At 41.7% G+C, this 18,575-nt stretch overlaps 1 protein-coding gene and 1 long non-coding RNA gene across 2 annotated transcripts; both read left to right on the top strand.

The window, feature by feature from the left end:
• The first annotated feature begins 568 nt into the window (after positions 1-568).
• LOC147635293 (uncharacterized) lies at positions 569-6,929 on the top strand. The gene is made up of 4 exons (XM_086802536.1): positions 569-1,137; positions 1,929-3,571; positions 4,517-4,636; positions 4,760-6,929. The coding sequence occupies exons 2-4, from the start codon at positions 1,951-1,953 to the stop codon at positions 6,574-6,576; spliced, it is 3,558 nt and encodes a 1,185-aa protein (XP_086658662.1). The 5' UTR covers positions 569-1,137; positions 1,929-1,950; the 3' UTR covers positions 6,577-6,929.
• Positions 6,930-7,591: 662 nt separating this feature from the next.
• On the top strand, positions 7,592-8,724 carry LOC147635292 (uncharacterized). Its single transcript, XR_015266623.1, has 2 exons — positions 7,592-7,744; positions 8,252-8,724. It is a non-coding gene; the product is annotated as an uncharacterized LOC147635292 (long non-coding RNA).
• The last annotated feature ends 9,851 nt before the right edge of the window (positions 8,725-18,575 follow it).

The following is an 18,575-nucleotide window of genomic DNA, read 5'->3' as shown; positions in this document are numbered from 1 at the left end:
CACATTCTAAATAACAAAGTTGCATATTGATTCACTTATATAAGAGGGCAACAAGGCAACAACCTTGTCATTCAAGTATAAATCTTTTGATAAATGATTGCACGCCACACATTGATAGTAAATCAAGAAACACTAGAAACTTGCTAAAGGCAAGATCTTCTTTTGCAATGTAATAAGCACTTAGAAACAAGTTTAACACACCATGATCGACATCTTTGTGCTGCTTTTGAATCCCATCTTTTAGGGCTTTAGTCCCATAACTGGTAGAATATGTAGTCAATCCACACCCCCCACACCACACCACGCCAGGCCACCCCACCACACTAGTGTTAAAAAAAACCATCCTTTAGTTTATTTTGCATCGGTTAAAATTCAAAAAACCTACTGAATTTACCCGTTTTTACAAAAACCGATAAAATTTAAAGGTTTTGAGTTATAAAAACTAATTAATAATGAGAATTTTGAATAGAGTACTCCAATTTCCAACTTGTCTTTTTTCTCAGGCTGGGAAAAAAGTTTGTCTGTAGCCAGCTCAAATTATCATTGCAAACATACGTTGAATTAAAATGAAACCTGCAGGGTGGTGTGTCGAGAAGATCTACGAGCCGGTTGGTTGCTGTCCGCGTGCCGGCAAAATGCCCGACACCACGGCGCGCGCCATGGCCCCACGTGGCCAGTGTGCGCGTCGAGGTGGTCCCACCATTACCTAGCCCGTGGGGCCAATGGCCATCAAGTCCCTCTTGTCAACCTGCCCAGAGAGAGATGGAGGAAAAGACCTCTCACCCTCGCCTGCTGCCACTCTAAAGGGCCCGGAACCTTTGCCAGCGCACTACTTGCCCCCTTCAGTCTTCTGAGAAACCCTAATTTTTCCCCTTTGGCATTCCTCCTTATTTCAAAGGCCATGCTCTCCCCCATCCTGTTAATCTCTCCGTCTGCGGAACCCTGAAAATCCCCCTCCGTCCGTCCTTCCTCTTTCCGATCCTTCTCCTCTTGATCCGATCGCTTTTTTTTTTTGAAGATTTGCCGTTGCCGGAAGCCTGCTGTTTCGATCGTTTCTGACGTTCTGATTTGATCCTTCCTGCTAAAAGAAGAGTCTTGGTTCATTTTCGTGGTGTTTAAAAGCAGCACAGGACTCAGGTAAGTGCACTTCCGCACCTTCATCTCTAACTGCGTGCGTGCGTGTGTGTGGGAGTAAATGACACACACACACACACACACACACACACACACAGAGAGAGAGAGAGAGAGAGAGGTTTCGCACATATGGTTGCATTGGAAAGCTTATTTACTTAACCATGGCTTCCACTTTCCTCTTTAGGATTTTCTACCAAGGATGCAGAGAGAAAACACAGATAATTTAGCAGTAGTAAAGCTCTGATCAGTTTTCCTCTTTGCTATCTTCTATCAAACATATATTCAAATTTTTGACATCTGAGCATTCAAAGAGAATGATCACAGAGTATTTCATAAGAAAAGATTCAGTTGTGCCTATACGCTCATGGCTTCGTCCTTGTCTATCCGACCTTGTTCATTCGATCTTTCCTGACACCAACAGCATATGTCTAAATAGCGGTTCTCCATCTCTGTGCAAGGCCTGTTTTTTGTGAAAGTGCTGATGTGAGATCCCTTTAGAGGGGCAAGCCATGGAGAGAGCCCCCTCAATTTTGAGAGAGAGAGAGAGAGAGAGAGAGAGAGAGAGAGAGAGAGGCACGCTTGTGCACACACACACAATTGGTAAAGTTTCCGGTTCTGTGATACCCAGACTTGCTGTGGTCTGCTAAGTTGTGATAAACCACCATATAATCACGTAAAAAACTTTTTAGCTTCTCGTTAGTTCATAGTCATGATTTAATGAAAGTTGCACGGTCAAGCATGAACATAGATGACTGTCAGTTTCCTAAAATCTACATGATGTTGTGTTTTATCAGGATCGATCAGTTATAATCAGAGATGCAGGAAGGAGGGGCCTTGCAACAGTCAACGGCTGGGTCCCGTTCACCCCAACCGCTGTCAGATGTCCTTGCAGACTGTGTACGCAGTTCTAGCTGTACACATCCTTCATCCGGCAAGTGTAAGAAAAGGGAAAGGCCAGATCATGGTGTCAGCATAAGCAAAAAAGATCAGTGCAGTGAAGAGTATGCAAGCCCCCAAAAGCGAGAGTGCCTAGTGAAAGGTGCAGATTTTGTTTCTATTACTGATAAAGATGGAGGATTACCAAGTCTCTTTGCAGTTAATCAGCTGATACTTATGATGCAGCAAGAGCAGTCATCTTCTCAGAGAAGCATGCTTGCAGGTGTCATTGTTGCAACTTTGAGAGAGGACTGTTTGCAACAGTTTGTTCAGTTGGGAGGGGTGTCTGTTCTGGATGATTGGCTGCAGGATGGGCATAAGGCAAAGCCTGGAGATGGAAGCTCAAAGGATGCAGATAAAGCTATGGATGAGGTAATAGGGATCATTTTACAAGCACTTGAAATGTTGCCTATTAATTTGGAAGCACTGAAGGGGTGCGGCATAGGAAAATCGGTGAACCATTTGCGCAGTCATAGAAACGTGGAAATTCAGAAGAAAGCAAGAAAATTGGTGGATACTTGGAAGAAAAGAGTTGACTTTGAAATGAAACACAGTAGCACATCAAGTGGGGCGTCTGATCACAGTAATCAAATGGATTCCGTGGCTTGTTCAGTTCATCTCTCTCCTGCTAAGCTTGGTGAGGTTACTGAGGTAATGACAGTGACAGCTGAGTTGAATAAGATTTCTGAATCTTTCACATCAACCATGTGTAATGCCTCCACATCCCAGAACTGTGAAAAAGATGGGAACAACAACACTAATTGTCCATGCTCTTCTTCGATTACATCAGTTTCAATATACAGTCTAACTGAGGGAGAAAATGATGAGCACTCTGCAGCAACCGTCGCAACTCACATGGATAGTAAGAATGAGAATTCAAATGTATTAGAACGCGACCAGCCTGAGGGGAAAGATTTCAAGTGTGGAAGTAGTACCAACAAAAATGAGCCAAGTGGACTCTCAGGTTGTGCCACAGGTGTTACTCTCAAGGAAAGGACGAATGAGTACAGGAAGAAACTAAGGAGTGGTGGTTCCAGTGCTGTTCCTTACAGCAGTGACTTACATGCAAATGCAGCCCCGAGCCACGAAGTTCCTACAAGAAATAACGTTGACAAAAAAACTACAACCTTCTCTACGGAGAATGCCACAAGCACAGACTCTGGTATAGGTGATACCCAACAGCAAAATGTGGCATTCACAAGAGAAAGCACAGCAACAAAATGTCACTCAATGGAAGCAAGTGCAAGGATAGGAGATTCTACACAGGATTCTTCTTGTCTGAGAAGCATTGATGTTGGTAGCAGCGAGGAAAATGTAGCAGAAATTTGTGTCAAGGATAGGAAGACAGATTGTGTAAACGAAAAATGCACATCTAGCTGGTCTTCGTGCAGTGATAAACAAAGTGGCACAGGTCCAATGGTGACCTTCAAAGCCACAGGAGGTGTTGGAGCTGAGATGACAAAGAAGAGCTTTACAAACCCACAGGATTTTGAACTACAAGGTAAATTTTACCTCTTCATAGAAAGAAAATGCGGAACTTTTTCCATGTATAATTAAAGATGAAACACCTTTATGTATGAAACCTACACTTGAACATCGATCACATGCCTTAGCACATAGTCTATGCATAGCCTGCGCTAAGCATGAAGGACCTGATGATTCCAAGTTTGTTAATTACTCTGACCTTGTCATTGGTTCACAGAAATTATACATTGGGTTGTTGTTGAAGGAGTGTTGAGGCCTCAAATGGGCGTTATAACGAGATTGTGCTGGTTACAGATAGTGATAGGCATCTGTCCATGGGCAGCCTTATTGGAATGAGCACTGGGGCAAGCTCCCAGCTTGCCTCCTTACTTATTGAAGGGCGCCCATATCGGTGTACAAGCCCCACAAAGCCCTTTTGTCTCCAGCAAAATGAAAATCACAGCAGACAAGGTGAAAATTTGATTGGGCAGAGACTTCCACAGCTATCTGGAAGTTAGCTTCCCATGCTCCTGCACTTAGTGGGCACAGAGTGGAGGCCTGGTTAGCATTCGGGGAGGGGGGGGTGGGGTAGTGTTGCCTTTTCCTGTGTGTAAAGGGGGCAGCACCCATGTACTGTTGGCTTCCATCCTGCACAGGTAGGCAATGGGCACTCTGACCGTGTGCAACAAGACTTTGTGTTTCACTTAATTTTTATTTCAGTGAAAGAAGAATGGTTTTTGGGGGCCATTATACCACAACCTTAAAAGAAGCTAAATCTTCTGTATCCGTTGTATAATGTGGCTAGCTTGCAGATTTCAGCCCTCACAATACTTATTGGGTTGACTTCGCTTGGATGGGGCCCATTTGAAACATCAAAGCTCCACTCATTCTAGTTGAGCATAGGAGTTTCTGTTAAGTTTGCTTTAAGTAGGCTATATGAAGACTGACTGGCACTTCTTCTAACAGTACTTATTAATTTCAGGGAGTGAATCAAAAAGTATAGGAGACTCTGAAATACATACACACCTTTCGGAGCATGTTTATGCCTCATCTGAGGGCAAAGATGATTTTTTATGCCATTCAAGAAAAGACATAAGCTCAGGTTTTGAGTTTACCCCTTTTTTCTGATGTACAAATTATACCTAATTCTTCTGCACTGGATTTCTTTTCAATTCTTGTGCCTTCACATTCTATACCTAACATGAAGGTTCGAATTATCTGGCAGGTGAGCCTGTAAACAAATCACCATCCTCCGCAGAGCTTGATCGCCTGAATGCCAATACCCCTACTCTAATATCTGAAAGAGATGGAACAACGGTGGTAACACAACAGGATGCAGCAGGCAATGGTGTGGACCATGAAGAGTCTCGCTGTAGTTATCATAAAGAAGTCGACAAGGCTCAGTCTGAAGCTGCTGGGGACCCCACTAGCAATGTCAGAGTCACTACACAAAAGGATGCAGGCTTACTTGATGAGGCAGCACATTCAAAAAGCCTAAAAAGTCCCATGGAGGCATGTCAAGAAGCAGGAAATGAGAAGAATATGATGTCTTCTTTCTGCACAAACAGTAAGGATATGAGCAACATTGATGAAAAAGTGTCAATGTTGCCACCTGGGAATCATAGCAAGGCTATTGACACTTGCCAGTTCTCTTCTGGCACATGTGAACATGCTGAGAACAAGGTGAAAACAAGTGGAACTTCCGCAACAATTCAGTCAGAGGCAGTGGTGTCGGCTAGGACTCATTTGCATCATAATTTTGACTTGAATGAGGGTCTTGCAGTAGATGAATTTTCGAGAGACAGTAGTCTGTCTTGTTTCACACCTTTCACAAGTACCTCGAATGCCTTGGCAGTTTATACAAAACCCATGAGTACCTTGAGTGCTCCCATTGCTGTGATTGCTGCTTCCAAAGGAGCCTTCATTCCCCCATCTAACTCCTCCTTGAACAAATGTGATGTTGGTTGGAAGGGCTCTGCAGCTACTAGTGCGTTTCGTCCAGCTGAGCCTCGCCTTGTACCAGGAAAGATGCAAACAACCCCAGATAAAGTAGCATCTTCTGTGAATAATGTTAGGAATGTTAAGAACTTTGATTTGAATGTGGTTGACCCGGGGACTTTTGAAGATTGTCAAAATAAAACACCCACATCTAGCCAGCGTCCTCTTGAAGCTCACTTGGATTTGAATTGTGGTGGAGATGATGTTGAGACGGAGATTTCAACGACTTCAATGGTAGCGATTACAGTGCAGCTACCTTCTGAAAGACCACAAAAGCTCTGGGCTAGACCTACTGTACTTGATTTTGATTTGAATGAGGGGCCTGGTGAAGTACAACAAGAGCAAGTGGTTCTTCCCACATCTGCAACCAGAAGCTATGCCAACACCGTAAGTCCCATCTCCTTTGGGGGATCAAGTAGGCCTGCTACATCCGGAGACATGGCCATCTCGCATTCAGCATGCAGTTCATTTCCAGTTGTTACTGTCAACATGGCTGGGTCAGAGCCATCTTGCATGGGTTCCATGATCCAACCCACAGTTGGTCTGATGCAAAGTTCAACCGCCATGCTTGCACCACCATCGGCTTCAGTGATGTACTCACAAACAACTCCCTTTTTTGGATGCACACCTATTCCCATTCCAGCAAGCTTTACTTACAATCCGGTTTCAGTGACACCTGATATACCTTATGTGGTTCCAAAAATGGGGACGGGCACTACTGTGTCTTCCCAAGGTGCAAGGTCAAGGGCCAACACACCAGTCGGCAGACCGCCATTTGTGATGAACATTGATGATCTGAGAGGAGCCAACAGCTTCTATACCTGGGGAAGACCGGATCAAAACATCTATAGCAGGACTGGACCAACCATCATCAACTACAAAGACATTGGAGTCGGTGGGAAAGAGCACTTCGTGAATCTTGATGGTGGTGCATCTTTGGAAGAGCAGATGCGGTTATATCAGCAAGCTGTGGCTCCGATGACATCTTTGAAAAGGAAGGACTCTGATTGCATTTCAGGATTGAAGCAGTCTTCATGGCACTGATAGAAAGATTTCTTCATCAAAAATTCATCTGTACAGAACGTGTAAGAGGCTATGTTCAAGGTTACAATTACTTCAAATATTCTTAAAGTTTGTTTATTAATAACCCATTTTAGCATATACAGAAAGCTGGATGGGATGGGACAAACGATATCTAGTTGTGTAATTGAGGGGCATTCTGAAATCTAAGTGTTAGGTGACTCTGGTGTCAAACTTCAGACAAGGATGGTGGATTCTAAACATGCGACTAACTCCTTTAGGCAGTGTTATAACTATGAATGTAGATTACTTGAGCACTTGGTCTCAAGCTTTTTGAGAGCATTCATTTGGTGAATTAATATGCATCTGACCTATATATGATCCTTTCTGTGCCACTGCCCATCACTCAGGGTGGCTTCACAATTCTCTCAACAAAATTGTAGAGTCTGGAAATAGGGCGGGCTCGGATGGCGAGAGGGAGGAGGAGGAAAAGGAGCCAAGCATTGCGCAAGCTGGCGGAAGAGATGTTTCTGGGGAAGAGCTCCGGCCAATTCGACGTTGATTACTTGGGAGAAAGTACCAAAGGGGATCTGAACGTTCTCTCTCTCTCTCTCTCTCTCTTGTTGTTTTGGACAAAGCCCGTTCCTTTTCTCAAATCAAAGAATCGCTACATCGGGAGCTGCACACCTACTTGATAAATATTGCTAATGGCTATTTTTAGATTTCTCTCATTCTTTTCAAAACTGAATTTTATCGTTTGGTTGATGGCATCTTCCTTTTTATCGGTTTTTCATCTCTTAGAAGTCATCTCCAATTTGGAAGCTTGGATGTAACTGGTTTGAGTGAAGGTTTACAATGTCTTAAACTACTCAAGCAAAACCTCCCCATACATCGTGCAAAATTGCAACATGGTTGAATCTTTTAGATTTCTAGGACAGTTCATGTTATTTCATAGTTGCTGTGACATCTATTGAGAAATGATCGTTTCACGGCATGAACTTTTTAGAGTTGGCTCACGACGTGAATTTTTTTGAACCAGTTCACGGCGTGAACATTTTTGGATCAGTTCATGGTGTGAACATTTTTGGATCAGTTCACGGCATGAAATTTTTTGGATTACTTGATGGCACAATTGAAGATGTGGGTAGAAGCAAGGGGAGCAGAAAAGTTGCTTGAAGAACTTCAAATTCTAGTAAGGCTTCTTCCTACTTTTAGACCAAGAGCAAAATTATTCCTTTTGGATGAAAGTTAGACTGAAATGTAGGCTCTACTTACAGAATTGTAGCCAGAATTCATCTTGTTATCTTGCCCTTGCATGAAACATGTAAGGCTAAAATGTAGGCTCTACTTGCAAAATTGTAGCTAGAATTTTATAGATAAGATACATCCAAGTGAAAAGTTTCAAGTTCAATTATCAAAGAATATTGCAAGTATGATAGGCGACACTCATCCAAATGCACGCTCCCTTGCTAGCTTTCCAGTTGCTTGCAAGCAACTGGAAAGCATCGCCGAAATTGTCGTCGGCAGACTTGCTGTACATATGGCTAGGCTCGTAGGCATGCAGGCATCCCGAGAAAGAAGCTCCTCAAGCATGCCCTCTTTAGGCTTATCTATTTGATCAAGCTGCCTTAATAGCCACTTGCAGTAGAAGCTTTGCCTGGATCTTAATTTTGTTCATGATTTGGATATTTTTTTGTAGATTGCAGCTTTGGTTAGGAGGTCGAAGATAACTCGTGCGCACCGATAGCGGTTATAGCTCTACGTTAATATCACACGAGACTCTCGCATCATCAACTTCAATATCGCACATTGACAAAGCTATTCCTATTTTTCTCTTTTATATTTGAACAAACTAATGGCCACTTTCTACATTGAAGGTGTATCTTTGGTTCACTTTTGAAATCGAGAGTGTTATTTGGGACAAGGGATAAGGGCACGTTCCCTTACGTTTATAAAATTTTGGGGAGTACTGTGCCAACTCCCCACCATACTTTATGTATGGTTTTTTTTTTCCTCCACTCGCACACAAACAAGCACAGTGACTTCAACAACGATGCGTAACTCAGATTCAGATGTGCTAACCAATTTGTAATTATCCCTTTTGCGAGTTTACTTCAAGATCTCATCAATCATAAGCATAGGCGTGCGGTTAATCGAGAGCTGACGTGTCTCTACCACCCTTTCCAAGCATGTTTATAGATTCATGTTCGTTCGATCACTTCAAGATATTTATAAGTAAAACTACATGGTTGTATATTTGTTAATTTTGAACTTTGCCTTTGAGATATGTCAATCAAAATCTTTTTTTTTTGCTATTGGTAACATGGCAAACCGAAACTTGGGAAAGACACGCCTACAAAGAAGACGTATTGCGAAAATTAGGACTTCAAGGAAAAGGAAACAACTGCTAATGCCAAATGCTTCCACGTGATATAACAGTATGAGCAACGACGTTTTGAGTGTGATATTGTTGCCGGCGCGGCAACATTGCACTATGTCCTAGATGCGGTGTGTGTTCATTTTTGAAAAGGCGGCATTGTACTGAAAGTGAAAGCTATATGACTAATGTGAGCTAGCAAGCTGGATGCTGTAGATAAATACGGTATTAAAGCACACAAATGTGCTTGCTACAACTGCGAAATGAATATGACTAGGCAAGCAAGTATAGTGCCCCTACTTCTAGATTACATTGGTCGGCTACTAACAGGGAACCAAATATATACCCAACTTCTTAGCATTATAGATGTGTCAATGAGCATCACTTCCTTAGTGAATGCCATCGCAAGAGGCATTCTAGAGAGAAGATCTATACTAGACAACCCCCTAATCTATTGTTCGATTGATTTCGAAGGGCTCACATATCAAAAGACATAGCCTCTGGACCAATTGCAAGTACTTGCATACAATATAGTGAACAATCCAATCATAAAGAAGTACAAGACACTTGCAGAATATCCTCACACAAGGCTGGGCTTGTGTGTACTTTCGCTAGGATGTAACCAACATCATCAAGAACTACATATAAGATGACCCATTTCAGCTAATGATAGAAGCAGAGACAGATACTGAATTGTTATAGCTACAAAATTTAGCAGAGCCTTCAAAATGAAGAGCGTTCCATACATTCGACAAACACAAGTTTGCTCAATAAAATTGCGTGATTTGTAAAATTGCGTGGTTTGGCAAGACTAGCAAAGCGCACTGTAACATTTAAATATAATGGCTTGCCTTACAACCGATTTGAATTTACTGATATTACAGTTGAAACTGTTGTTTTTCCTTTTCTTCTCCCCTTCGGACATGGAAACTACCAAGAAGATGTTTGTTTCAGTGACTATATTAGAATCACGAACTTCACATTATAGAAGCCATACCTGCTAATGATGTGTTGAAGCAAGCAATATTGATTGCAAACACTTTAAACAACATGTTGTTACAATGCAACTTCGATACATACAAGAGATTAAATAAGCAACAAGTGATCATGATGCTATGAGGAACATTGTGCACTACAACTTACCAACGTCTTTACGAGGTGACTGAAATGAAGTGGCAAGCGATAACATCAATCGAGAATATAGTTCATGAATTCAACCCAGTTTTCACTTGGAAAGACTACCCAATTGAGTGTGCTCTGCTATTTCACATAGCTTCACAACTTTTTGAATGCAAACATACTTCAGGAAATAAACTTTTTGGGCGTCTAGAACATCACCTGATCAGGTAACCTGATCAGGTACGTGATACAAAACAAGGATTCTCTACATGCACATATCATTCTCTAGGTACATAAAAACGATGTGCAGCTAGTCTCAAATGAGATAGCGCATATATTCCTGCAGCGGTGTGTGCGGGCAACAGATGGTGCATCCAACACCTTCACAATGTCTTTGTGTCAACTCGTTCTCTCCAAACAAATCCACATTTGTAGGGAATCTTGTAGGATAAGAGGTCATGGTTCTTCATGCAAATATGGTTTTCCATATGAAACGCATTCGCTTACGGAGTCTATATTGCACCAAACTTTGAAGTAGTTGTATTTCCGCCCAAGACATGAACACCGTAACGTGGTCCCATATCACCCAACTGCATTATTGCTATGGGGTGCACACATGAATATACAAAGCGTGACAAACTCTTCTATCTCACTATCTATTGAAGTACGCGATGAAAACTGAGCCACTAGGAACATTGCTCCGTTATGGATACAATGTCGACATCAACCAACTCTTGGATGTTGATAAAAAAATTGCAACTTGGCACTTTGACAGAACATTGTTCAACCAACGGTTTGGGCAAAACATAGATCCATACGGGAAGATTGAGAATAAATACATCAGGTAACTAAATGACCAGTGGCATAAAATGCAATACAAAAAAAATACTTATAAAAAAGAATTTCCAATGCAGGTAATCTAGGTTGAGCACACGGAGACACGGGACGAGTAACTAACAAAAAGGCAATGACAAACAAAGAGGATGAATACGTAGTCTACTCCATCACGTGCTCTAGGAATGGGAGAAAATACATTGGGGTTATAAAAGACTACAAAAAAAAGAAAAGCAGCACATGCTAGAAAACCATCGAGTAGAATGAAGAAAGATGTTGAAGCCTACGAACCCTTCCATGAGATCATGTTTAAATGTATTACTTTTTTGATATTACAAATGATAAGATCATATCCAATATGAAGAGAATAAATTTTGTTCGCTTCTTGGCTCCAAGCAAAGTTAGGTTCACTTTAACCTAAAGCTATTTCGATTTTTTCAAAATCCTTCTCAAAATGGAAAGAAGAAGAAAAAAACTTTCTAAAAAATTTCAAGTGTTAATTATATTTCATGAAAATGTAAATTCAAAATTATGATTTCTTCTTCAATCCGTGGTAAAGAGGATTCATTAAAGGTTCGATAGAACATTTCTCTAGCCCATGTGTGGAGCCCTTTTGGTATCTTTTACCATTTTGTTACCTTTACCTTCTATTTTGACTATTATATGCATTCATCCTTAGAAAAATATATTAGCATTTGGTGATCGCCATATTTGAGTATTATTACTTTTTTTAATCTCATAATTTCATTTACAAGCTAGCAAGCATAGAAGATTATCTAATTGCATAAGGGATTTTTTCGTGCATAGGAAGAAGATTTTCTAATTACATGAGATTGTTTCATGGGAACTATTGTTACTAGAGTCATCTCTCATTTGGCTCCAACAAGGAGCTTCCTTTGCAAAAATATTCAAATAATCGGAGGGGAATGTGGGCCCTAGAGGGTAGGATGGTGGGCTTTATTACCAATGCTAGAGAAAAACTTTTTTTTTGTGCTAGTGAGAAAAAAGATAAGTTGGGGTTTCCTCTATTCAAAATCTCATTATTAACCAATTTTTATGGCTAAAAAAGCCTATAAATTTTATCAATCTTTGTAAAGACGAGTAAATTCAATCAATGTTTTTGAATTTTAACTAGAATACACTAAAGAATGGTTTTTTTCTAGCATTGTTTGTTACCCTTTAAAGCTAGGCGCTTCTTTTGAAACTTGTGAAGCAATAATTGAGTCAAAAATAAGTAAATAAAAATAATCAAGTCAAAAATCTCTTCTTCATTAGGGATTTTCAAGCTTCTTTGTTTGAGGTTGGGTATAGCTGCTCATTGAGTCCCCCCCCCCTCTCTCTCTCTCTCCCCACGCTTTCGCTACAAGTGTATCGAGCATTAGGATGGATAACCCAGAAACACCCCTCTCTCTCTCTTTCTCTCTCTCTCTCTCTCTCACACACACACACACACACACACACACACACACACACACACACACACACACACACACACACACACACACACACAAATGAGAGGACCTCCCTTTGGAGCAACAGAAGAAAATGAGAGCTATGCACTATAGAAATGGTTGTACGCTATTTCTTTTAAAAAAAAATAAATAAGGGCGGCTTTTATATTAGATAAAGAAGAAGAAGACAACAGACTATCCATCGATCCAACTGAGGTTTTTTACATTGAGAAGCCTAACTTAGAACCAATACATCTTGGTAATCTTCATTCAAGAGCACTCTTAGCCATGGCTAGATTTGTAGATGTAGGAGACCTGTTTAGTGCCTTTGCAAAATAGACGTCGTTCTTTAGTCGCTCGCAATCTCTTTGATCTTTGCTTGAGTGTTTGCATAGATAGATTCTCTTTTGTTGTTAAACTCTTCCTGTGCTTCCCTGGCTTTGAAAATCTCTTTAGATTCGTTTAGCAGCTTATGGGCTCTATGGTATGTGAATGCAACCTCTATGTCGTGTCACATTTGCACAAGCACATCTTTTCTCAGACTTATGGCAGTATTGACTTTCTCCTTATCGACTCTTCCTGTGCTTCTCTGACTTTGAGAATCTCTTCAGATTCTTCAGTAGTAAGGCAACCTCTATGTCCTGTCGCATCAAATAGAAGATATCCTAATCAATGGCTATGGAAGCTTGCTAACCCTACTTACATTGATTAAATTAATTTAATCCTATGGAGAATGAAGCCTAATTACAAACATAATGATGAATTAATTGAACTACTTAAGCTGCACTCAAGTTTGGTTAGGTTACAACATGGAAACTTGTGTTCATAGAAAGACTTGAGAGCAGCTTGTATTCATTACTTGAAAATGATCCCTTTTATATGAGGGAGGTACACCTCTTACAAATGTGCTCATGTGGAATAATCCAAGTGTGATGTGGTTGCATGCTCCTGATCCTGGTCCTCTACTCATGCCTTGGCCTTACCCTGTGTTCAATGGCACCGCAAATCTCAACAGCATCTGCACAAGCAGGCCTTCTCTTAGACTCTTGCCGCAAATTTGTTGAGCAGCTTTTGGGCTCTGTGGTATGTGAAGGCAACCTCTATGTCCTGTTGCATTTGCACAAGCAGGTCTTCCCTCAGGCTTGCGACTAATATTGACTTTCTCCTTATTGAAATCTTTAGCATTCCTACTAATCAACACTACCAACAGATACTCAGCCCCTTGATCATATTCCATAGGACGAATGATATTCCTTTAGATTCTCCTAATAGAATTTCTTTCTAGTTTAACTCAAAGTCATGTGATGGCCTAATTGTACTTATGCAATCACTTCTTGAGACCATTTTGGTTCCCTTCATAGGTGATGAAGAGATGATTCATGGTTTCCTCCTCCCTTTTGCATCTCGGGCAAAGGCCATCTGCCAACTTTTCCATGCTCATATCCTTAACTAGGACTCTAGTTGGTGCTGGTTGTTGGGCACCCTTGGCCGATGATGGAGCTTTGGATGATGTGTCCCCTATTTCTTGGTTTGGGTGGATGATTTATACATCCTTGTCTTGAAGGTTGTCTACTAGGTCTATTGCCTCATGAGACAACACTCTCATCAATGTAGTGCTTAGACCTATAGAGATGGTTATGAAGCCTCTTGCTCCTTGAGATCGATCATAAATCAATCAATGAGGAATAAGTCATCTACTATCTTTTGTGGGTACTTCATCTCATGTCCTATGTCTTGGTTTGGGTGGACAACTTCTGTATCCTTACCAGGTCTATTGTCTCGTGTGACGAACTCATCAACTTACCTAGACCTTAAGACTGATCTCATAAATTGATTGATGAGCGATAGATTATCTAGTTTTTTGCAGTGTTGCATCTCATGTGGAGATAGTCATCAGTGATTCTAATAGTGTAGTCCTGCATGGTTTCTCCCTCTTCTAGCTTGAGGTTTTAGATTTGTGCAATTGAACTCCATCTAGCTCTATTGGGTGAGAATCTCACAATGAAAGTGTGTCTCAAGATCTCATAGCTTGCCTTTTCAAGTGGGCTTAGAGACCTAAACAACTAGCCTGCTTTGCCTTCAAGGCAAAGTTAGAATGAGCAGATCTTGGTGGGATCATAAATCCATCCCATGGCCTTACGAATTTGTTTGAACTTCTCTAGGTACTAAATGGGATCTCTAATTTCATCAAAATTTTTCATCATCCTTGAGATGTGCATTGAGTTAGCTTTGCCCAGCTTTGAGCCTCTAGGTTCTATGTTGGTTATAACCCCCCTTTTCATTTCAAATGCCAACCTCAACATGTCTTCTACGTATTCAGAGGGTGGTAGAACATAAGGAGGTGGTTACACGGCGGTAAAACCCTCTTCTTCAAGGTGTGGGATCTCTTGCTTGATGAGGTTGGGTTGTGTGATTTCCAATAGCAGTTGTCCTCCATCGGCTTGGATTTAAAGCTGTTGGCTCGTTGGGCTAAGGACGGATTCTATGATATTCTTTTTTGGTGACTTCCCTGAAGTGTTGCCCAAGGTTGAGGTTTAGGGGGTGGTCTTCGTCTTCACCTCCTCGTGAGGTTTAGGATATTTATTATGGTTTGAGGGAGTGGTTGACATGGCAAGGTGAGAGAGTTGTGTATTATTAGAGGTCACCTTGTAAGTGGAGGGAGGGCTTGGGATGTTGATAGGTTTGAGGTCACCGACCATTGGACGATAACCATTCTGAAGGGGAGCTCAAGTGTCGCAATCCTTCTTTGCCAGTTGTTGACAATACAATCCGTGGCTACAATCCATCCCCTCCCAAGATGATGATCTCTTTTAATGTACCCCTACAGGGGTCACAAAAAGCTTATACCAACACAATTTTAGATCCTTAAAAACCTTCACTTCAAAACAATTGATTGGGAATGATTCATCGAATAATGGTTGCTCTGGATGGTGCAAGGGGTAGATGAGGTTCACATCTCCCAAAGACAATACATTGTGGCTTAGGCCTAATGTTAACCAAGGTGGGCCATGGAACTAGGTGGTCTTTTGGGGAAAAATTCGCTCAAGGCCAGTTGGTTCGACCTCTAATTTTATCTTGAATACATTAAGAATGAAAATGGATGAGATTTTAGCACCGTCTAATCATGTAAACCTTATCCCAAGATTTTGTGGCAAAGTGTCCATAGTTGCAAGAACATGAATCTAGTACTTGGAGTAGGTAGGCTTCGAGAGGGGCTCATATTATTGATTGTCATCTTCACCATCCAACATCTTGTTACAAGCTCTATAGATATAAATCAATTGGTGTGACCTTTTACATTGCATGCTCTGCAAATATCAATTGAAGCAAGAATGCCTCGACCCACGGAATGCCTCTTCGTGACTAGTGTGAGCTTCTATGTCCAGCTCATTTGCAAGAATGCCTTGACTCATGGGATGACTCTTCCCTGTTTTCAAGTTTATTTTCAAGGATTGGATACATTTACATATGTAAATGTGATTGGTTTTCCAATCATGAATAGGCCTTACATCTCTCATGTAAGGCCTTTTGAGGATCATGGCATATGACCCTCCTCTTTAAAAATCCATCACAACAAATTTCATAGAAGCTTAGCCCAAAGGTCTTGATTTTTGCATCTTGCAGGATGCCTAAGGGTTTAGATGTGTTCCCGTTGGGCTAGCTTGGCCACAAGGTTTGTGGTTATGAGTGTAAGCTATCCCAGGCCTCTTAACAATCTTTGGTGATTGTACTGACACCAGCACCACCACATTCATTTTGTCGCTTTCAAAGTAGTTCCTAGTTTGTTTGTGGCACTTTTTGTCTTTCCTTTTTCCTTGGCTATAGAAGGAGAGACTTGACATTATAAGGATAAGAAGGTTATGAGGTTTGCTATGTCCCTCTTGTGATATTCATGCTCACTTAGCTTGTACTCACTCAGATGATGTGGGCTTGGACCTGCCTAATGTGTAAGGGATGTGCACAGATCCTTCCCTAGGAGGGGGTGCCTCTATTGATGGGGTAAAAATGAAGTCATCGTGAAAAGATGCAGGGAAGAAGAGAGCTTGAGCGCTTGCAACAAGCACACACACACTCACAAAACCCTAAAGGAGAACACACAAGGTGAGAGGCTGAAAATCTTCTTCTTCTTCACACAACACTCAACACACCATATACAAAGATAAGAGTACACACTATGAAAAGGTACTCAACCAAATACATACTAGGGTTCTCTATAGTGTGAACCCAACTAAATGAGCTGGCGCTATAACTATGCCTGTCTCTAGAATGGCTGTCACACAGCCTGTCATCCCACTGGCCGCATATCACCCATGATCTCACCAACCATGCCAGTGGTGTAAGTGTGGGGCCTATCTCCCAGGCGGATCATCAGTGTCCACCACCTCACTAGATGAGCTCGATATCTCAATACTCCATCTCATGTACACCAAGCGAAGCCCTGAATCTGCGAAGCTTCTCTGTACCCAATGCTTTGGTGAAGATGTCAGTGACCTGATCCTGTGTGCTGACATAAACAAGGTCAACGTCTCCTGCCAAAACCTTCTCTCTGACAAAATCGCAGTGGAACTCTATATGCTTCATGTGAGTATGAAAAACTAGGTTCCTGGCCAACTGTATACTGCTAATGTTGTCACAGAAAATGACAACTTGTCTATCCCACTGATAGACCCAAATGTGTAAGTAGCTTTCTCAACCAAGCTACCTCACATGCTGCCATAGCAGCACCTCTATACTTGGCCTTCTATACTGGATAGAGCAATCGTAGAGGCTGCTTCTTGCTGCTCCAAGTCACAGCAGCATTTCCCAAAGAAAACATGAAGCCACTAGTAGATCTTCTATCTGAGATACTACCAGCCCAATACCCATGTACACATATCTCTGTCCCAGTTTCATAAAATAGTCCACAATGCAAAGTAGACCTCACATACCTCAGTATGCATCTCAATGTATCCAAATGCGGCTTCTGAGGAACCTACATAAACTGCCTCACCAACCCAATAGCACAGCTCAAATCTGGCCTGGTGATCGTCATGTAGATCAAGCTTCCTACTATGCGCCTATACATAGTAGGATCCTCCAAAATCTCTCCTGAATCTGCACTCAACGTGCCATTCTGCACACTGAGATAGGCTTACAGCCTGTCATACCATACTTGGACAACATGTCCAAGCCATACTGTCTGTGCAGTAATCCAATACCATGTGGTGACCTAATCACCGCAATGCCCAAGAAATATCTGAGCTCCCCCAGATCCTTCATCTCAAACTTCTATCTAAGTAAGATCTTTACATCAAATGCATCATGCCCCCCCGTAATGATCAGGTCATCTACATAGATGACAACAAGTACAACCCCTCTATCACTGTGTCTCACATACAGCGAGAAATCTGCATTGGCTACATGAAAGCCAATAGTGACAAGATATTCAGAAATCTTGTAAGACCGTGCTCTTGGTGCTTGTTTTAAGCCATATAAGGCTTTCTTCAACTTGCACACATGCTCGGGGTGACTCACATCCTCATAACCAGGTGGCTACATATACACCTCTTCTTGCAAATCCCCATGCAAGAATGCATTCTTTACATCCATTTGATGTAAAGACCATTGCTTTGACGCAGCCACTGCTATCACAACTCTCACTGTTGCCATCTTGGCAACTGGGCTGAAAGTTTCCTCATAATCAATGCCATATGTCTGCGCATATCCTTTGGTTACCAATCTAGCCTTGTACCTGCTTATGCTTCCATCACTATTATGTTTTACTTTGTACACCCACTTGCATCCAATGGCTTTCTTGCCTTCAGGCAATTGCACTAAATCCCAAGTCTCATTTCCATATATAGTGCATCCATCTCCTTATCCATAGCTTTCTCCCAACACACATTTCCAAGCCTCATCAATGCACGTGGGCTCCACAACAACTTGTACAACTTTTGCCATGTATGCATAGTGATGTGCCACATAACCATCACAGGTAAACCTCTCCACAGGATTCTTCACTCTCTTGGATCTTTGCAGCTTTGCATTCATGGCTTCCATAGCCTTCTTTACACCAGGCGTTCTCATAGCTGGTATCCCAAGATCCTCATCAAGGCTCATCTCTGAGCCACTAGACTCTCCATTAACATGAGAATGCCCTGCAGAAATGTCAGGCATACTAAGGGACGCAATCACTTTCTCTTTGCCTTTATGTGATGTACTAATCACATTTGCAAGACTGGTATGCAGCCTGCCACTCCATG

This window comes from Cibotium barometz, chromosome 9 (genome assembly GCF_041138505.1).
Source record: "Cibotium barometz isolate CiBa-2024 chromosome 9, ASM4113850v1, whole genome shotgun sequence".
In the NCBI taxonomy this organism is placed as follows: domain Eukaryota; kingdom Viridiplantae; phylum Streptophyta; class Polypodiopsida; order Cyatheales; family Cibotiaceae; genus Cibotium; species Cibotium barometz.
The sequence above is the reverse complement of the archived record's forward strand: the minus strand, read 5'-3'. Positions and strand labels throughout refer to the sequence as shown.